General features: G+C 35.1%; 2 protein-coding genes across 4 annotated transcripts; one reads left to right on the forward strand and one right to left on the reverse strand.

Annotated features, from left to right (window-relative positions):
- Positions 1–1,828: 1,828 nt before the first annotated feature.
- LOC101248044 (RAN GTPase-activating protein 2) lies at positions 1,829–4,833 on the forward strand. 3 transcript variants are annotated; one of them, XM_004229363.5, is made up of 2 exons: positions 1,829–2,026; positions 2,900–4,833. In XM_004229363.5, the coding sequence occupies exon 2, from the start codon at positions 2,911–2,913 to the stop codon at positions 4,561–4,563; it is 1,653 nt and encodes a 550-aa protein (XP_004229411.1). In that variant the 5' UTR covers positions 1,829–2,026; positions 2,900–2,910; the 3' UTR covers positions 4,564–4,833. The 3 variants fall into 3 exon arrangements, with proteins under 3 accessions (XP_004229411.1, NP_001334927.1, NP_001334928.1); NM_001347998.1 differs by having other exon boundaries at positions 1,883–2,004; positions 2,900–4,829; NM_001347999.1 differs by having other exon boundaries at positions 1,883–1,977; positions 2,900–4,829.
- Positions 4,834–5,282: 449 nt separating this feature from the next.
- On the reverse strand, positions 5,283–21,124 carry LOC101248711 (SWI/SNF2-type chromatin remodelling ATPase). The gene is made up of 12 exons (XM_004229365.5): positions 20,618–21,124; positions 19,641–19,797; positions 12,039–12,103; positions 10,831–11,019; positions 10,347–10,496; positions 9,776–10,165; positions 8,615–8,874; positions 8,281–8,499; positions 7,741–7,948; positions 7,469–7,622; positions 6,544–7,146; positions 5,283–6,173 (listed from the first exon to the last, which is right to left on the reverse strand). Exons 1-12 carry the CDS (start codon positions 20,894–20,896, stop codon positions 5,527–5,529), a joined length of 3,321 nt encoding a protein of 1,106 aa, XP_004229413.1. The 5' UTR covers positions 20,897–21,124; the 3' UTR covers positions 5,283–5,526.
- Between the last annotated feature and the right edge of the window lie 1,373 nt (positions 21,125–22,497).

Genomic DNA, 22,497 nt, shown 5'->3' on the forward strand with positions numbered 1-22,497 from the left:
AATGTAATGATGTGTATATTTATTTTAATTTGATGAGGTTCAATTATGTAATTAGATGTATCTCACTAATATTACTTTATAGATGATATTTATTGTGTATTTTTCTTTTTATCTAATCCGCCACTGGTCATAACTCATTGAAAAATCGCACTCCTTTCAAAAAAGTCACAATTTATCGAAAAATCACAATTTTTTAAAAATTCACAACCTAAGTTAAGAATATCATAGTAATTTAACATTAAGTTAGGAGTTCATGCTTTTAAGAATATATATATATATATTATATTGATTTTTTTAAGGATACTATGTTTTTTATGATTATTATATCTTTGATGAAACATGAGTACTTCAAAAAACTTATAAGTTTGTACTTTATTTTTTTTTATGTCGTTTGAATAAAAAATCTATGTTAATAATTTATTAACCTAGCACTTCATATGAAATATTTGATTTCATAATTATGATAATATTTAAACATTTTTATTCCAAATTAGAAGATTCAAAATATTATATATTGTATTAATTTTGTATAAAAGTAGAACAAAAAATCGACGCATATGTAAAAATAATCATAGTTAATACAACCGTTATATTAAATTTACTCAATGTATGTGTTGGACATATTAAATTTTAATTGTATAAGAAAATATATAGATGAAATCATGAAAATGAGACGTTATTGTATTACGTGTAATTATAGTTATATTGCAAATTTTAACTTAATTTAATCTTGTTAGATGTTAGTTTATTAGCATTTTAATATTAATATTTAACATATTAAATTGCTCACTAACATCATATAATCTCGTGAATAGTTTAAATTTGCTAAAGCCTAAATGGCTTAAAATTATGATATTGTTTAAAGTAATATTATGATGAACATAATTTATTGCTTTCTATGTTTATGATAGATAAAAATCTAATAATAATAAGAGATATAAATTAATATAGTGAACAAAATTTGTTATATTCTCACTTTTAAATTCGACAATATAAACACGAAAAAGTTAAAAGAGTAGCACTTTAATTTTAGAAAATTTCAATTTGTGTAGAAATAGAAGTGTAGTAGGAAGTTTTGAAACTTTTTAGTTGGATAACCATTATTTTTTTCAAAATAAAAATTAAACCCCATATGACTAACTAATAATATACGTGTTTTTTTTTTTCAAATACAATTTTGTAATTTTATTTTTTGTAGCGTTGACACGTAGGTACTATAAAAATAATATTTTTAAAAAGTAAAATTACAATTATTTTTTTCAAAATAAAGATTAAAAGCCCTCGACTAACTACCAATAAACATGTCTTATTTTTTTTCAAAACAATGTTATAATTTTTATTTTAAAAAAATATTATTTTTTTGGCGCGCTATCACCTATATATATATATATATATATATATATATTGATGGATTGATAATTATGACTAACTATCAATACACGAGTTTTTTCAAATACAATTTATAACTTTTATTTTTAAAAAAATATTATTTTTTGTGGCGCTTACGCGAAAGCACTATCACCTTTCCTGTTATACATATAGATTATTTTATGAGTGATTTTTTGAATCTATAAATATAAATATTTCATACTTATAAAATACACCGTAATAGAAAAAGAATTATCTCCTTTATCTTCATGTCTTGCCATTTTCAATTTATAACTATATTGTTATGAGCTTAATTTTGTAATAATTATTCTCATTAAATAAAAAATATTTTGAAAAAGAAATCCAACAATTCTTTGATTTTGAATGATTTGTTTATTTTAAACTAAGAAAAAAAGTTATTATTCAAAATATATATATATTTTTTTTACATTAGGTTATCTCTCGAGTACAAGATAGTCGAATATAAAAACACTGTTCCCACACAACACACAGCACACATTGCTAACTTCATTTTCAGTTGAGATTTTCTTCACTTCCACTCTCTCCGGCGGCGCGTCGAACTCACACATTCTCTCTCGTTGTTTGCCGGTGAGTTACAACACACTCACTCCAACGGTAATTAGAAAAATCCCCAAAAGTAATTTTCTTTTTCTCTTGATTTTTAGGGTTTTCGCGGTTATGCTCTGTATGAGTCAACTTTTTTGGTCATGTGATTTCACAGATCTGTGCTGGATTTTAGTATTTTTTCTTGTTTAATGTGCTTTAGTTTTTGCTTTTATGTAGTTTTTTTATGTTTATTATTTTGGGGTTGGTAGAGTAGAGGTTGCAATTACTGGGAGGAGGACTACACTCTACAAACCCCCACTGTTAGGTATAAAGTTTTTATTTTTCTCGTGAAATTTCTTTGTTTGTAGGGGAAAAAGAAGGATTTTTGTTTTGTATTACAAGTTTCTGGTGTTTTTAGCGGCTCTGTAAATTGTATATATGTTGCTCTGTTCTGCTCATATGATTCCTTGGTAATGTGTGGTATTTTTTTTTGTATCCTAGAAAGTTTTTTTGTGTTATAGTGTGAAATGTGAATATACCTGGGAATGTACCATTTTTGGTTTTTGAGTTTTTTTTTACATTGTTGGATATGAATATGGTGCATTGCAAGGTGGTTATAAAATGAGAGAAAATTCAATCTCGTTTTTGATGATGGATGACTGTAGAAACTTTCCCGTTCTTTTAGACACCTGCTTGGTGTTTTGTGGCGAAAATATTGAGTTGTCAAACAATTATATCTGATTTCTATGACGAAGAATTTGAGCTCTTGAAATTTGATTCGCTTTATGTTAAGTTTTTCTTGTAGGTGTGCACGAATTGTTTCTTGCCTGGTACTTTGTTTTTTGGTTGTTATGTTTTTAACTGCCAGAGCTTAATCTTATAGTGGTTATATTTCTTGAAAGATAATCACTTTATTTTTCTATAGAAACTAAAGACACGATTCACTATATTCCTTTCACTCTAGGTTTTCTGCCAATGGATGCCACAACAGATAACTCTCAGCGCAGACCGTTTTCAATTAAACTGTGGCCTCCAAGTGAGAACACAAGAAAAATGCTGGTGGAAAGAATGACGAATAATCTTTCTAGTCCAACCATTTTCACCCGCAAGTACCGCAGTCTATCCAAGGAAGAGGCTGCCAAAAATGCTGAAGAAATTGAAGATGCAGCTTTTACCATTGCTAATCAACATTATGAGAAGGAGCCTGATGGTGATGGAAGTTCTGCTGTGCAACTTTATGCCAGGGAATGTAGCAAGCTTATCCTGGAAATTCTAAAAAAGACTCCCAAATCAGAGGACAAGGAAATTTCGATTTCTGAGGTAGTTCCTACTGTTCAGGAGACCTTTTTTGATATCTCAAAAGGTAAAAGGGCTTTTATTGAAGCGGAAGAGGCTCAAGAACTTTTAAAGCCATTAAAAGAGCCTGGAAACTCTTACAGCAAAATTTGTTTCAGCAATAGAAGCTTTGGTATAGATGCAGCACGTATTGCAGGCCCTATCTTGGCAACCTTGAAGGATCAGTTGAAGGAAGTTGATTTGTCAGATTTTGTTGCCGGAAGAAATGAGGCTGAAGCACTTGATGTCATGAATATATTCTCAGAAGCTCTAGAAGGTTCTAACTTGAAGTTTCTGAATCTCTCTGATAATGCTCTTGGTGAGAAGGGAGTTAGGGCATTTGGAAAGCTCCTTCAGTCTCAAACCAACTTGGAAGAATTATTTTTGATGAATGATGGGATTTCACAGGAAGCTGCAAATGCTGTTAGCGAGCTAGTTCCTTCCACCGAGAAGCTTAAAATTCTTCATTTTCATAATAATATGACTGGTGATGAAGGGGCTGTTGCGATTGCGGAAATTGTGAAGCGCTCTCCTTTATTGGAAGATTTCAGGTGCTCTTCTACCAGGGTAGGTTCTGAAGGAGGGAGTGCCTTGTGCGAAGCACTTGGGATGTGCTCCCATTTGAAGAAGCTTGATTTGCGAGACAATATGTTTGGTCCAGAAGTTGGTCTTGTGTTGAGCAAGGCACTCAGCCAACATGAAAATCTTAAGGAAATTTACCTGAGCTACCTTAATTTAGAGGATGAAGGAGCAATTGCAATAGCTAACGCTCTTAAAGATTCAGCCCCTTCACTTGCTGTCTTGGAGATGGCAGGTAATGATATAACTGCTGAAGCTGCTTCAGCAATAGCTTCTTGTATAGCTGCAAAGCAGCTTCTTGCCAAGTTAAGCTTGGGTGAGAATGAACTCAAGGATGAAGGTGTAATTCAGATTGCCAAGGCATTGGAAGGACACAAACATCTGACTGAAGTTGATATGAGCAGCAATGCACTAAGGAGGGCTGGGGCTAGGGTGCTGGCTCAAACTGTGCTGCAGAAAGATGAGTTTAAATTACTAAATGTTAATGGGAATTTCATCTCAGAAGAAGGCGTTGACGAGTTGAAAGAGATCTTCAAGAAATCTCCTGAAATGCTTGCATCCCTGGAAGATAATGACCCGGAAGGAGAAGACGAGGGTGACGAGGAGAAAGAATCTGGAGATGAGGACGTTGAGGATGAACTAGAATCAAAACTGAAAAACCTGGACGTCAAGCAAGAGGCAAGTGTTGACGCACACGCACCAGATAGCAATTAGAATCCAGTACTTGACGATTTTTCTGCATGTGGCAGTTTTAGTTTTACCATTTTCTTTATGCTAAGCTGGCCATATTATGTTCCTCCAGCAAGTGCTTCTAACATATAGTTCCATCAGTAATTTAAATTTGGTGGAATTGAACTGTTGCCTTAATTGGTCACGTTAGGTCTCTAGTTGAACTATGTAGGGTACGAGAGAGAACTACTTTTTATTTATGTTGAACCTTCTTTTGTGTTATGTAGACTTTAATCTTCTTCTTTTCTTTTAAAATTTCCATGATGCATTTGACTTGTTTTTTTTTATCGGTGAACGAAATACGTGTGCCGGAATCATCGTGAAGTCCTTGGTCTACTTCCATAATGCATTAGTATTTTTCACTTTTTCGTCCAAAAGATAATGTGTTTTTATGAAAAAATTGTTACATGAATTCAAAATAAATAAATAAAGATGTCATAATTTTTCAAAAAAGTAAATAACAAAGTTGATAATAGTAGGCATTTTAAAGATTTAATTAGGATAGAAGAGGGAGTTTGCTTCTTGTTCAAAGTTGAAAGGCTGTTTAATTTTTAAAGTAAAATTTGATAGGCAATACAATGCCACATTCTGGGTCTGTTAAATACTGGACAAGAGTACAGCCTTCAAAATAGTGAACTAGCTCGTAACATCAACTTGAAAATATGCTGGACATGGCAGCCAAGCTACTGAAACTTAATCCACCATTGACTCCAAATTAGAATAATTAAGAATTGTAGCAAAAAGCTAATGGTACATCTCCAATTTTTCCACTACTGCACAGTTAACTAGTAGCAAATGCAAAACCTAAAAGGTATTAGATGCTAATATACATGTAAGACACTGAGTCAAACAGACGACTAGAACCATAGTTAGAGATCTTAAATGCTCCCCTATGTCCACTAATGACTTCACTGGCCAAATTAATTCCTAGGTTTTACAAGGGCAACCTCAGGATATTAAGCTTGATCTCCTCCTCCTGTGGGCCTTCCACGATAAACCGTCCACACTATGGCCAGTCAAATCGTGATAATCATTTCTCATGGAACTTGCACTCTCGGATTTGAACCTTTTGGGAGTTCTTCCATAGGTATCTTCACTTGTTGCCTCACTCGCCACAGACACAGTATCGGGCTTCAAGTCATGTCCAGTCCTCTCAGAATCAGCATTGCCACTAGGCAACTCACCATTTGAGACTGACTGATGGTCCCTGTTCCTGCCTTTACTTGATTGCGTAAAGAAATCATCTCCGTTCTCCACAGCCTTCATCCACTGTACATCACTTAAAGTATCGGCATAAACCACTTCCTTTCTACGTCGCTTTCCAGTGATATTAGCACTTTCGTATAAGAATCCTTTTCCCTTTTCCTTAGAGTCAGGTGTAGCATAAGCCCAATCTGGTACCTCATGATCTTCCATGAGACGAGATCTGTAACGCTCTTTTTGTCTTCTCTCCTCGTCCATTTTCTCAAACAGCCAAAATTCCTCATCGGAGCGGGCAGCAAGACGATTAATCTCTCTTTCGCTTGGCACATCTGTTCCAAGAGTGCTTGTACCTTTACGCATGATCTCTTCCAACATATCCCTTCTTTCTTGAGCTGCATGAACAAGTAATGTCAAGTTAGATTTCATTATGAAGAGGATCCAAAATCAAGACAATGGATAGAAACATTAGTCAGCATTCACAATCTTAACATGCTGAAAATACACAGGTGGAACTTGGTAAAGCGCTTGATGCATGTCAACAAAAGGTATTAGTACTAACAAGTTGAAAGTACACACGTAAAACATGGTAAATGCAAATTTTTCTTATAATCCAACCTGATTTTTTCGGTCAACCTTCAAAGCAAGTAAAGAACTTGTACATAACTATTAGGTAATTTGTTTCCTTTCCCCTAAGAAAATTAAAGAAGGCTTGGGCCTGGAGGTGTGGAGAGTTCTCTAAAACTACATGTGTACATGACAAACCTGTAGATGTTGTATTGAACAAGCCAGCCTGGATGACCTTAGCATCAATACCCATCTTCTGTTTTGCACGCTCCAAAATGACCTCTTCAATTGATCCAACACTGACCAACACAAAAACCCTAACTTCTTTTTTTTGCCCAATTCGATGTGCCCTATCTTCTGCCTGCTGGTCCATTTGAGGGTTCCAGTCGCTATCAAAAATTATCACAGTATCTGCTGTTTGCAGATTTAGACCGAGTCCTCCAGCACGAGTACTCAAAAGAAACATAAAGTAAGGAGAGTCAGGAGCATTAAATTGCTTTAGCAAAGTCCCTCGCTCCTCTGTTTTGGTTGAGCCATCAAGTCTAAGATACTTGAAGTCATGAACCTGCAGATAGACTTCAAGAATGTCCATGAGGCGGGTCATTTGTGAGAAGAGAAGGACCCTGTGCCCAGCTCTGCGAAGTTTGGGTAGTAAACGATCAAGAAGCTCAAATTTTCCAGATGCTCTCACTATCTCCTCCTTTCGATAAATATTATACTCGGCCACAAATAGGTAAGGGTGATTACAACATTTCCTAAGTTGCATGGAGAGATTCTGCAGACTCTTAGACCTCCCAGTTCCTGCGAAGTCACATAGTCAGCAAATAATGATTGCCAAAAGACTCGGGGGAGGGGAGACGAAAAAAGAACACGAGTTATACAAGGAATCATTGAGGATGTAGATTTTAGAGCAATGGATCCCTGAAGGCCCAAGAGGAAGGGGAAAATGGGGGGGAAGGGGTGGGGGAGAAAGAAAGAGTACTATACAGGCAAAGTTGTTTATCCCTCTCTATAAAATGTCCATGACCCCTCCACACACACCCAAAAAGTAGTTCTTAAAGTCAACCATGCATAAAAGGAATGAATTGAAGGCAATACTTTCTTGAGGGCACCTGCTACTCACCAGAATCCAATCCAACCCTCCCAACATCTGTGACCTGCTGGTAGTATACTTTTTGCCATGCAGACATATCACATTTAAGAACAACTTGTGTTTTCCCAGGAAGAAATTTCTCCACTTCATCCTTCTTCCTCCTCAATATAAATGGCCTTATCACCTAAAAGTAGTCAAAAACATTAGATAAGGAAAATAGAAAGTGCATTTGTAAAGGTGCAACAAATACTGCACAGGCATGACAGAAGTGTATATTAGTGATTACTAAAACCAAAACCTACATGGTGCAACCGGCGAATAATCAATAGTTCCTCTTCATCAGTTAGAGAGACATCACACTTATCGGCGAAGGGGGCATTAAACCACTCCTCAAAATTCTCCACTGAATTAAAGATGTTTGGAAGAAGAAAATTGAGAAGAGACCACAACTCCTGTAAGCTGTTTTGGATTGGGGTACCTGTCAATAGGAGTCTTCGTCGAATCCTATAACTGCAAATATTACACACCTCAATTAGAGAATGCTTCTAGCATCCAATTTTTTTTTCTTGTAAAATTGAACTGCCAAGAATAATGATTTCCAGATTTTGGCATATTCCACAATTAATTTTTTTTTAAAAAAACAAATTACTCATTCGATTATGTGCTAGTGTGTCAGATTATACCTTCATCAGCAAAGGTGAGTGCTAAAAATAAGCAGAGAGGAGCAAACCCAAATCTCATAAAATAGGAAGATTTACACCATAGGCTATTATTCCTCCCCTTTTTGATTAACATTCTTATACATTAGCAACTTGACAAACATAAAATTACATCTCACGTACCCTGACACAAGTGTCCGTGCAAGAGCACATTCGTGATTTTTCAATCTGTGGCCTTCATCAATTATCAGATAGTGCCAATGAATTTTCTTCAGAAATGCTTTGTCTCTCATAATAAGATCATAATGTGTGATCAACACACTGAACCTCCCCTCTCCTGTCAACTCCTCCCTCAGTGCCTTCCTTTCTTCCAAACGACCATCGTAAAGAATAGCAACAATGCTGCAACAAGGAAAAAAGTTCTCACAAGATGTGATGTACAGTGCACATATTAACAAACAAATTCAATGTGTTTGTGCTCCCTGCATGGAAGAGAGAGAGAGAGACTGGTGCATACCTAGGAGCCCATGTTGAGAATTCCGTAATCCAATTAGGTAGTACAGCTTTTGGAGCCACAATCAAGTGGGGACCACGTACACCCTTGTTTTCCAAGAGGTAAGCAATTAAAGCAATTGTCTGGATCGTTTTCCCGAGTCCCATTTCATCCGCTAAAATTCCATTTAAGTTGTTATTAAACAAAGACAACATCCATTGAAGCCCTTCTATCTGGTAAGATCTCAGTTCTCCACCCTGAAGCATAGCTGGTTGCTCCGTAACCTACAAATATCATTAGATCTGCGGCATCAATAACACAACAAAGGATGCAGATACTTAATTTCAGTTGTAGGAAAGGGAAAACAGCTAGTATATTGCAATTGCCATGGAGTTAGTTAGTGGAGATTGTATCAGATACAGATCCTTGTACATCAGCATTAAGCCATTTAGCTGAGATTAGAAACAAACAATGGGCATGAGAACATATTTTGGGACTGGAGAATCGAAATCAAAATTGAATGTACAGTGATATGAAACTAGTACAGATTCCTCGCTTCTAAATATTTTAAAGAAAATCCATCATAAAACCCGAATGGTGGAGCTGGGATGGAGGTAAAATGGGAAGATTTTAGTTAGCTCAGCTACATGACATAAAGTGGTGTAATGTAAAAAGAACGTCACAACATACTTGATAGTCATCCAATTCTAATAATTTTGGCACCTTGCTAAGGTCTAGTCTTTCCATCAAATTAAAAAGTAAGAACAGAAACTCGAGGGACGAATCAGTTTAACAGAGTATTCTCATTACACGATAGAGCTGCAGAATCTAATTTATTACACTAAATAACATTCATGATTACATTAAAGAAGGTTTTTCTTTGTAATAACCAAACACCAGTAACGAGTAATAAAACGCTGACGAGGTCATCTGAAATAATCGAACACTATGACCCAAACTATTGAAACACTGCTTTAAAATGAGAAGACACTGTGTCACAATCAATAGGAAACTCAAGCACATTGACCAAAGACATAGGAGAAAGGATGAGAATACAAATCTGAAAACCTCCGGAAGGTCCAGTTTTTGCAATTAACATCCATTCTAAAACTTGGACACAACTCTTCAATAATATCCCTGGGAATTAAAAGTAAAAGATAACAGAGAAGCGGTGTGCCTCTTTACCTTCTCCTGGATCGAATGTACAGCTGAATTGTACTTCCTTTGACCTTCAAGTAAGTCATTAGTCTTCACATCATGAGTGGACTCATCATCAATTACATCCTCTTCTTCCTCAGGAAGCGACTGCCCAGGAGTATCAGTCTTAGTAGCAGCCATTTCAGCATCTGAACCTTCCAAAGATTCAAGGCCATCATGATCAGCATCTTTCTGCCGTTGAACAGCAGCTCCCAAACGACCCAGGAGGTCATTTGTTTTCCCTAGAAGCATTGTCAACCTTTCGTTCTTGCTTTCCTCCACCATCTTCATGTAAGCTTCTTGATCATCAGCTTTCAGTGCTTGTAACCTCAGTTTCTCAGCACGAGTAGCCCGTTGCCTTTGCCTTCCATGCCAAGCCTACAAAATAGATTGACTTCATTTTAGCCAAGATAAAATCCGGCATATGTCTAAGAGTATAAGAGGTGAAGAATGCATCCACTCTCTAGGTCACAACTCATTATTGGCTCCTGGTATTTGTCAATTGTTGAACAAATGAATGCACAGTAGAACAAACAGCAGAAAGTAAATAATGTCATACCTGAACACCATCATTCCTCTGTTTCCGCCGCTTCTGAACAGCCTGTACTTGTAATTGGAGTTCACGTGCTGCATTGAGTACATCCGCAAAGAACTTCCTTTTTGTAGTTTCCACGCGGTTTCTTTCCTCTTCCTCTATTCTTGACAACCTCTGCAAAATTTTGTTGTTATTACCAACAGGCTTCTGACATCAAATTCTGTAAATTTTGCATTCAAAAGTTTCCCATCAAGGAGTCAAAAGAATGGAGGACAGTGCCTGATTCTTAAAATCTAAATTCTCAGCAAAGCTCTCTTCTCAACTTAACCAATAGATAGAAGACATGACTAAGACTATTTTTTACCTAATTACATCAAGATGAAATTTCATTTCTGAAATTGGGAGGAGAAAGAAAGAATCAGAACCCGTTGTGCTTAAAAACATTAACTTGACAGATGTAGATATAATAGCACAATTGACAAAGGCTCCGAGGCATCTATCACTTTACCTGCGCATCACGCTTCTTCCTCAATGGATCATCAGATTCAACAGCAAAGGCATCTCCTATACCATATACAGGGCGTCGCAATCGTGTCATCCCCCAGTCAAACAATTGCTTGTCAGGATTAGCGCAATGCAGGCGAAGCCAATATTCAGAACTCACTTCAGACCGAACTTTTTGTTGTAAATCTGCTAACTGCAAAGTATAAATAATGATGAGAAGACAATCCATATCCAGCCACCTACACCACTTCTACAACAAAAAATTAGAAGCTTAAATAGGTGGTGGTTAGACTATGCACAGGTGCAGATGATGAAGAAGATATAGACTACTCTCAGGGTAACTACAATGGAGATGGAATGGTTTCCCAATAGATGGTATCTTTAGTTCAACTCGTTGAGCTACGACGATTTGATAGCTATTGATCATCACCTTGGTAAACTATAGCCTTACCAAATAGCTAATCAAACGCGAGCCCTTCTTTCAAGCGCATCTTGAAAGGCAAGCTTTTTGCTTTTTTCAGAACATACTTTCTTTATTAAGAGTCCTTTTTTACCCATATTGTAGGGTGGATCTCAAAAGATATGAAAAATTCTTCGGGAGCATGGCAGGTACTATTGGGGATTAGGGCGATAAAGCACATGAGCTAAATTCTGAATTGCGCAAGTACGTATAGGTGGGAAATGGTACCATTTTTAAATCCAAAACAAATTTGTTATGTTTTCTTTTGATCATGTAAACATTCAATCACAAGGCCAAAAAAATGATAAACAATCTTAGTGGAGACAGTATTGCCCTCAAATTTGTGTATCATATCCCATAATTATCAGAAATCTTCATATTGTACTCATAACTCATAAGTTATACAGAGTATAATAGTGGGATCCCAAGATGAGAGCTTCGTATACTGCAGCAAAATGTAATACTATTTTTTCATCACGGAGATATTTCCAGTAAATAATAGTTAGAGGCAGACCATGCCTTTTAAAATTTAACAAAGAAATTCAGAAATACTCAGGTTTATTACATAGGTAACTACTCCTTTGAAGTGGCAAGGACATCTTGAAATTGATTTGCAAGATAACTGGTGTGGTTCAAAACAACTTTGATGAACATGTTAATCACAAAAGCAAAACTCTTATACATAATTGCAATTGACAGATCATGAGAAGCAGTTATATGTCTAATTAACAATACTCCACATGTACCTTTACCTTTAATTCATAAAGTTCAAGCAAGCACTTCGATTGCAAGTCCTCACCTCTGCTGGTTGGCAAGTCTGGTCAAAGATGAAAGTGTAAGCTATTTCTACAAGTATAAGAAGTGCTGGCATAAGAGACATACAGCACTACTGAATATAAATATATCACAACCAGTTGCGTGATTACCTCTACAAGTGAGCAAGATAATCCTATTATTTAAATTCGGTGCAAATATTACTAGGGGTGGGGGGTACATAAAACTTAAAATTAACCAACACAGCAACAACATACCAATGTAATCCCAAAAGTGGGGCTGGGAAGGCTAGGATGTACGGAGACCTTACCCCTAACTTTAAGGGGTAAGAGAGGGTTCTTACGATAGACCCTCAGCTTAAAAGAAAAGAATCCAACGGAGGATTGTAAGAAACAATAGAAGGCAAGATACAAGACAAGTGCAACAACAGATAATAATACACACCGAAGAACAAGAAACTACACGATAACTAAATAATATTACTAAAAGAAGAAGAGGAGAGGAGGAGGCTAGCCCATTCCTCTCCCACACAAAGTGGGACAAAACTCAATTCCTCAACCTCCATACCTTCCTATCTAAGGTTATGTCCAAAGTCAACTGAAGTTGTGTCATGTCCTGTCTAATCACCTCCCCCAGTTCTTTTTGGGCCTACCTGTACATCTCCTAACTCCTGCTACAGCTAACCTCTCACACATCCTCACTGGTGTGTCCTCATACCTCTTCTTCAGGCGTCCAAGCCATCTCAATCTCGCTTCCTCATCTTGTCCGCCATAAAGGCCCCCTCCACCTAGGACGGTATAGTTTTGTTCTTAATCCTATCTCTCCTAGTATGTTGCACATTCATCGAGAGGTGCAATTATATAGTAAGTACTAAGAGGATGATAGTGACATTAAAGACCTTTTTGACATGTATTGGGGTACGAACAGGATACTTACAGTTAAGGATTGCTACAAGCAGATCTGATCCCAAAATCAGAAGATTCACTTTTGGCCCTGGAGATTGATAATTTGCTTCAATTATTGACTTACATGAAGCTTGTTAACACAAGACAACCTCAACAGGAAAGGTTTCTACATGGTAAATAGATGCACCCTCTGTAGGAAGAATGAGGAAACAGTTAATCATCTTTTGCTGCATTGCTCTGTAGCAATTGACATATGGAGCATGCTCTATAGGTTGTTTGAACTAAGCTTGGTCATGCCTCAGAACCTGAGACGGGCACAGTTAAGCTGGAGTTTATGGAATGTTGATAAGGCCATCATGAAAATCTGGTTGATGATTCTGCAGCTATTTTCTGGAGCCCATGGACAGAGGAATAGAAGGTGCTCTGATGGCTGCTCAACTCCTAGTCGCTATTTGAAAGCAAATTGTTTAATTAATCTTTTTTGCTGGACAGAACTGTCTCCTGTAATTAGTAATGATATTTTCTCTAGATTGTCAGTACCCTTACTTTAGACTAGCACACTCTGTAGGAGCTGGGCTAATTTCACTTTTTTGTCATTTCATCTCCTTATAACTATGCCTTTTGTACTGTTGCATCTACTTGATGCCCTCTTTTTAATGCAATTCATTACTCCATCAAATAAGAAAAGCCAAAATTAGCAAACTACACTTACAACAATCCAAATCTACATAAAATTTAGTAAATGCATAACATGTGTCAAAGATAATGCTCAAACTCATATACTCCATAATCTGACAGAAAAGATAACAATGAAGATAAGTCAGGTTTTGGTATCAAGAGCTGTACGGTTGGCACTTCACATATTTGAAGAGAATATACCCAAAAACTATTGACTCGATCAATCTATTTATCATATTTATCCATCTATCTATACTATTCTATAAGTGGGAACCTCAAGATAAAAATATTAAAAAAAATAAAATACCCTTGAAGACAATAATGCCCTTGAAGAAATAAATAACTTATTCATTCATAACCAGTACATGAACCTCGCTATAGTCAATTTTTCCCTCATTACTGTAAAAACCGCAGAATCAGAAGAGTTGCAATAAGTCAACATAGACTAAATATATATTTTTAAGTTAATACAACCTAAATATCTACTAATTAATGCACATTATATTACTGTTAGCTATTAAATGCCTATCAAATAGACTTCTGCTTCAGTTGCTTTGTTGCTTTTGCTTTGAATTCTTTGAGACTTCTAATTATGCATATATCATTGGCTGCTTCTAATACGACAATCGTTAAAGCATATGAAAAGACAACCTTTTCAGGATGGCATTATAATGTTGGTAAGAAAGAGCAACTTTGAACAGATTTTTTTAATGGAGAAGCGGTATTGCTTCATTCTAACTTACATTAAGGAGATTTCAGATGCATACCAACTATAGATTATAAATGGAGAGAAACAGGGCGATATATGAAAGGGCGAGGTCTTATGATCCACAAAAATTTAAGTTATCTGTCTCACTTTCTCTATTTTCCATCCACTTCGTGTCGCCCCACCACAAGGTTTAAGTTTATTTTTATTTCTTTCATTTTTTCAGTTGAAATAGCAATATTTTGATAGTAGACTATGTTTAAGGGGACTTAATTAACACCTCGTCCACCAAAAGTTTAGTGTAAATATTTAAAAAATAATGAAGTATATTTCGTATACGTTGAATCCTTTTGAGTTTTCTGGGTGCTTACTTTTTCATATTTAATTCTCTTAGTGAGATTCTAGCTGCGCCAATGATAGAAGAGATAACTAATTAGAAATAATAATACTTCTGACCTTAATCATCACAGTCCTAGAAATAAGAAACCAAACTAAACTGTTGTGTATACATATTTACAGTGAAAACCTTACGTTATTCATAATAAAATTTTAAATGTTATCCTAAGAGTAGAACAGATCAAGTTAAAAGATGATTTACCAAAACATTCTTCAAAAATTGATTGACTAATTTGCCCTCATTGTTAGCTGTATATTTGAACTACTGTTGGGTGAACGTGTGGATTGAGAAATTAAGTTAGCCATTTAATTTGGCTGTTATTAAATGGTAAATCTTGGCCATAGTAAATGTGTGGACTGGAAAATAAATACTCCCTCCATTTCAATTTGTTTGTTTGATTTTGATTTGGCATGGAGTTTCAGAAAGTAAGGAAAACTTTCAGATCTTGTGCTCTTAAATTAAAGATAGGTAGAATGTACCAAAATGCTCTTTAATCTTATGTAGGTGAAAAGTTAGAATAAAGAGTTGTCAAAAAAGGAAAGAGGCATTGTTTTTCAAATGGACTTAAAAGGTAAATAAGACAAACAAATTTAAGCGGACAGAGTATATTTATGATAACCTAAACCCTTAAACATATGTGTGAATTGGAAAATGGAGTTGGACATTTAATAGGGATCCTATTAAATGTTGAATTATGGCAAAAGTGAAGATGTGTTTGGTAAACTTTTGGTGATTCAATTGTTTCAAAAATCATCCATTATCAAAGTAAACTACTAATTAATTATCTTATCTGGTGAAGAAAATGATCAAGGTTAGCAAGTAAATTTGATTACTTTGAGCTTATATAATAGGATTTACAAATCAGTAAAATGCATAGTCATCACCCTTAGAAGCACAAGTAAAAAAATGTAGTTTTACCTGTTTGGACTTATGACAGGACGCTCAACTACGCAAGCATTCACCTAGTAAGGGTGGTCTTTGGAGGTGTTGAGAGACTAGAAGTGTACCAATGACGTACACTAGGTCAATTAAGGACATGTATCATGGAGTCAAAATCCGAGTAAGGACAATGTGTAGAGTCTCGGAGCACTTGCCATTTGATGGGGGCTGCACCAAGGATCATCCTCGAGTTCATGTTTATTTGCCTAGATGATGGATGTATTGATGCGGCAAATTCAAAATGAGGTGTCATGATGTATGTTATTTGTGGATGACATAATTTTAATTGATGAGACTCGCGAGGAGTTAACGCTAAGCTGGAGGTTTGGAGACAAACCTTAAGAGTCTAAAGGTATCAGATTAAGCAAGACGAAGACAGGAGGCCCATTCGACAACCCATAATCGGCTCTATAACTGGATCACACACTAAGAAAAAATACTTGGAGTGTAAGTTCAGTGATGTGGTACATGAACCTAATATGGAAGTAAGACTTGATACATAAGCCATCTAAAAGAGAGAGAGTTTCAAGTATCTTAGGTCAATTATCTAGGAAAATGGGGAGAATAACGAGGATGCCACCCACCATATTAGTGCACGGTGGATGAAATGGAGCTCGCATTCATAGTTATGTGTGATAAAAAGGTGCACTAAACTTAAAAGACAAGTTGTACAAACTGGTGGTTAGACTAGCGTTGTTGTATGGGCAGAGTTTTGGCCGATCAAGAACTATCAAATTTAGAAATGAATGTGGCAGAGATAAGGATACTACGATGGAGTGGGGGCATACTAGAAAATATAGGATTAAGATAAGGATATTCGAGACAAGGTAGGTGTGACTTCAATGGAAGACAAGATACAGAAAACGAGGCTGAGATGGTCCGGGCATGTGATTAGGAGATGCACAGGTGCCCCGATGCGAAGGTGTGGGAAGTGTCTATGGATAGATTAAGATTAAGGAGAGGTGGAGGTTAACCAAATAAATATTGAAGAAATGTGATTATACAAAATATGGTGCAGTTGCAACTCACCGAGGACATGACCTTAGATAGGAAGGTGTGGAGGACCCGAATTAGTGCAGAAAGGTAGTAGGTAGGAGAGTATTACTTACAGTCCATTCTAGTAATTGTACTATTACTCTATATTCTTGTTCTTCAACTTCTGTTATTATATGTTGTTTTCTGTAGTTTGTTTATAATATTTTTTTGCTATAGTATTATAGATGTTGTTTCCTTTATTTCCACTAGTTGTCCATTCTAGTAGTTGTGGTGTTAATATGCTTGTGCCAAATTTACAAATTAAAATAGTCATAATTTTGGATCCAGGCAAAAGATTCATGGACATACAACTATAATATCAATAAAACTTATTGATGTACCAGTAAAATATCACAAATAACTACTACCTTTTTATAGTTTTTCACCATGAAATTGACAATGATATACTAACCATCCAAAGGACGACATACTAATCGAATTTATGTACAACTATAAGATATTGCTTTCAGTCTACAACAACTTTTTGAAATGTATGCAACTATAAAGAGAAGAAGGCTACAATTTCTTAAATACAAGGCAAAAAATTACACGTGAAGTACTTGCAACTAATAGTTAACATTGCTCATATTCACATTGTAAATCATATGTCGTTGAAACATAAAAAAACTTAATTCATGAGTTGTAGGGAGGGATTAATGACACCACAAATAGAGACTTAAGCAATTGTTGGATTCAAAGGCCGTGTTAAAGAGTACAAATTGACTAAAAAGCAAGAGGATTGAAGTTGAATAATTGGTATGAAAATCATATTAAAGTAGGGCTAAAACAGTGAGGCATGGGGGAGTTAACAATAGATTGGAAGTTTGGAGACATGCTCTAGAGTCTTAAGGATTTTAGATTAAGCAAGACTAAAACAAAGTACCTTAGGGAAAATATAATGACACAAACTCATGAGGCAGGGGCGGAACTGAAGATTGATGTTCAAGTCATAGCCAAAAGAGGAAGCTTTGAGTATCTTTGATCCTCAATCCAAGAAGACGAGGAGATTGATGATGATGTCACACATAGTATCGGAGCGAGATGGGTACAATGAAGGCTCATCTCTAGGGTATTGTGCAATAAGAATGTCTCACCAAGGCGTAAAAATTAAGCTCTATAGAGTGGTGATTAGACCAACATTGTTATATGGGCAGAGCGTTGGCTAATAAAAAATGTTCATGGTTCATAGGATGAAAGTAGCAAACATGAGGATATTCATATAGATGTATGGGCATACCACAATAGATATGATTAGGATCGAAGTTATATAGGGCAAGGTGGCAATGGCCTCCGTGACAGACAAGGTGAGGGGAGCAAGACTGAGATAATTTGATCATATGAAGAGAAGGTGTGAGGATGCGCCAGTAAAGAAGGGTGAGAGGTTGGTTGCAACAAAGAATTACGAGAGGTAGGCCGAAAAATAATTAAGGGAAGGTAATTAAGTAGAACATTGCACAATTTCAGCTAACTAAGGACATGACTAAGGTAGAAGGTCAGTAGGTAGGTGTTATCACACTTTGTGTGGGAGAGGCATGGGCTAGCCCCCTCCTCTCATCTTCTCCTTTTTAGTAGTATACTAGTATTATTTAGTAATCACATAGTTTCTAATTCTTTATTGTATATTAGTAATGTTGGTTTGTATCTTGCTATTTTATTGTCATATTTTTCTAGCAATCCTGCGTCAAAACTTGTGTACTAGTATGCCATAAATTTGATTGATTAGTTTTTGACCTAACTCAAATATTATGACGAGTACTTCTCATATGACCGGAGGGTCTATCAAAAGTAACCTTTACGCTATACAAAAAGTGGATAAGATTTGCGTACATCCCACCCTCTGAGACCCCACATGTGGGATTGCACTGGTTGTGTTGTTGTAATCATAGTTAAGTAACTACATTTAGTTATTTAAACTATATCGAATCATCTTATGGTCAAATAACTCATCATTCATCAATTTGTGCTTGTATCCTTTAAATTTAGTAGCAAGTATATTTTAATATTATTTGTATCATTCAAAAAGTTTATATTGATTAGCATAAGATTTATGCATGTATATGATGTATATACTTTCCTTAAATGCCCCTGAAAGAACATAAGCAGGAACATATTGATTAGAGTTTGTCTTTCATCGTCGCTCAATGCTCCTTAATTTCTTCCACTGCCATTCAACCTTTCTTAATTCACGTATATATTATCGCCACTATTTACTCTCTTTAAGTGCCCCCAAAAGAACATACAAGAACATATCGATTAGAGGACTTTTTTTGTCTTACATTGTCGATCTGTTCTCCTTTTTTTTTCATTGTCGCTCTATACTCCTTTTTTGTCTTTCAATGTCGCTCCATTCTCCTTTTTGTCTTTCTCCACCATTCAATTCTCCTTTCTTAATTCACTTCCTTGCGATATATATATATTATCACCACTATTTACTTTCCTTAAATGCCTCTGAAAGAACATACAGGAATATATTGATTAGAGGACTTCTTTTGTTTTTCATAGTTGCTATATTCTCCTTTTTGTCTTTCACTGTAGCTCCATTCTCCTTTTTATCTTTCACCGCCATTCAATTCTCCTTTCTTAATTCACTTCCTTGTGATATTAATTAGCAAGACCCAATATATATATATAGAGAGAGAGAGAGAGGCCTTCTTCTCATAATCTAAATAGATCGACTCTGATGAATATTATGAAATAATCAAATCTTTAGAATAATATATCTACTAAATGGAGGATACCTACTAAGCATTTGAAAAAGCCGATATTATATCACTACAAGGTTCAGCACCTCAAGTTCTCTAATATCAAAATGAAGCGAAAATCTTTCTAAAGATCTGCATATCCTGCTCAAAACAGCATGAGTACACACAAAACCCTGTCAAAGAAATCTAGGGGAGCCATCAGTCTAAGCTATGATTACCTTCAAGTTCAGTTAGGCGATGCTGGATATGGCTTCGGAAACGATCTTCCTTTAATTTTGTCAAACCAGAACCTGATGTATAACTTGACCGTTGGCTCAACAACGACTCCTCTAAATCTGCCATCAGGTCTCCATAACTTCCCATTCCTGGACCATTCTGCATAAAAGAAAAACAAATTGATAGCATTAAAAGCTAATTTAAAAGGCATAATATTAAAAAATGACCTCTTTCTTGATGCAAATCAATCATGCTTCAGATCCCAAATAAAACGAATGAATAAAATATATTTTGAACAATCAGATATGTTTCATCACTTCAAATTATGCAAATATTAAAAACTGTAGAAAAGAAAAAGGTCCTCCTCTTTTTAGATGGAGGAGAAAAGTTCCTCATAAACAACATACCTAGTTCTTCATGCTAACACATACAAAAATAACATATCAATCAACAAAGAACAAACTGCATAAATTTATACTTCGCAACTCAATTTGTTACTCCCCTCAGTCCACTTTTACTTTTCCAATTTGGAAAACCAAGAGACAATTTATCACTTAGTTCCTAATTTACCGTTGTTATTAACTATAGTCATTTTCCAATATATTGAATTTACTAAATTTGAAAGGGTGATAGAGTAAAATTATCACTATTTATTGCTCTTTAAGGATTTTTCAAGTCAATATTAGACAAGTAAAAATGAACAAGGGTATTATCTTTTAACCAAATAACCTCACCTTTACTAAAAGGACAACAAAAATGTATCAAGCCCTAGTTTTTTTTTCTTCTCTAAATCTGACAAGATCATACTCTGTGACCATGTATCTACATCTAGCATCTAAAAGTAAGTGAACTATAAGAACATTCTTCTACAATTTACTCTAATTCAACCAGATTCAAATTTTTTAAAAAAAAAACATAAAAGAGAGATTACTCTCAATGAGAATTTGTATAACGAAACCAAAGAGGAGAAACAACTCACTTGCACAGACAAACTGTCCACGTCAGCAGGGGATGCATCTCCGTCACCGACATCAACATCGTTGGCGTCGCTATTGTAAATTGAAGAGACAGCATCGAATACGTCAGGAGGTATCGGAAGATTACGTGAGAGGAAATTGAGAGCACAAATCAATGTCTTCGTCTTCTCTAACTGTTCCTGCGATTCATCAACGGGAGGGGAAGAACCTCCAACCATTCCTCCTCCTCCTCCTCCTCCACCACCGTCAGCGGCGGCGTTGGTCTCTATCTGAGCCACCATGAGTCCTCCCACCGGTGCTGTCAGGCTTAACAACAGCGCGCGAAGAGGACTGTTTTTGTATTTCTTTTTGGAGAATTTGAATTTTTGTTAAAAACTATTAAACCAAAAACTTAATAAACGAGTCTGCCCTTTTCTTTTTCCCCTTCTTATCTCTCTTCTCCCCAAACCCTTTCTATTCGACTCGCTTTGGGTTTTCTTATTTCTTAATCGATCAGATAATGTTAATTTACTCAAAACTCCCTCACCGAATTCTCTAATTCCCCTCACCTCCTTTGTGACCTAAATGACTATATTACCCCCCCTTCTTTTCCTTTTACGACTAAGATTGTGTAATACTAATACAAACAATTAATTAATTTAATATTTTCTTCAATAATTTTCAAATTTGGAGTGATAATATAGCATACTCAAATTTAAAAGTAGATAAAGTCATTTATAATGCTTAATCAGGGTCATCTTAATTCCTAGACTTATTATAAAGGTTATTTTTTAATTAAAAAAATTGTATATAGCTTATGCTATGATTTTCATCTAGAAAATTGCATATGAGATGAAAATAGAACTTGAATTTCGTATGAAATAATTTGATGAAAATACTAATATCGAAATTATAAAGTCCCTTCAAGTTAGAGTTGATTATTTCATATATAGTAGATCTTATTTTTTTCACTTCAAAAGAGATTTGAGCCAGACATATATAAATTGTGTCATATATGATATATACTAGACTGCTTAGTATTTTTAAAATGAATGAATGACTAGCCCTATATTATTCTTTATTAGTATATAATACATAGTATACAACGTATTAGAAAAAAAATAAGTGAAAAATATAATAATTACGTATGAAGAGCTAGAAGCGATTCCTAAAAAAATTATAATGAGCATGTTTAAAGTCATTAAATGACGATACCTAAGAGTATATGTTATATACCAATCATAGTATACTATAGCTATATACTTCAACTACTACTGATTTGCATTATATGTTAAAATAAATTAGTTTTATTATAATTGACATAAAAAAACATTATATCAATAAAATTTTTTATTGATATAATATTCATATAAATTCTTATGTAAAAAATATGTGTATTCCGAAAAGGGAAATTATTTACAAACGATTATCCCTTTACTGTCATACCATTTTGTTTTTAACGACTAATTCACATTTACTATATGATACAATCAAAATATATATACTCTAATAGTATTAAAGGGGAAACTTAACTATTAATTTGCATTTACTACACCATCAAAGTGTATATATACTTTAACGGTATTAAAGAGGAAGAAGTGAAAACACTATTTAATGACTCCTTAATATCATTAATATATATAGAGTTAGATATAGATACACACACTCACTCTAATGATATTAAGTAAGAAGAGATAATATTTCAGTGAATAGAATAAGAGGGATAGCCAGATAAACAGTTTGAATTGTATAGACAATTTTCAAAACACGAGTGATAGGTAAAAAAAAATGATATAAGTGAAAATTAAGCAACAAAAAAAAAAGATTCTCAAGCATACAAGTTCCTTCTTAACAAGCTACGGCCCATTTTCCCTACTTAAAACCCAATGCCCCCTACCCGTAT

Source organism: Solanum lycopersicum, chromosome 1, assembly GCF_036512215.1.
Source record: "Solanum lycopersicum chromosome 1, SLM_r2.1".
Classification (NCBI taxonomy): domain Eukaryota; kingdom Viridiplantae; phylum Streptophyta; class Magnoliopsida; order Solanales; family Solanaceae; genus Solanum; species Solanum lycopersicum.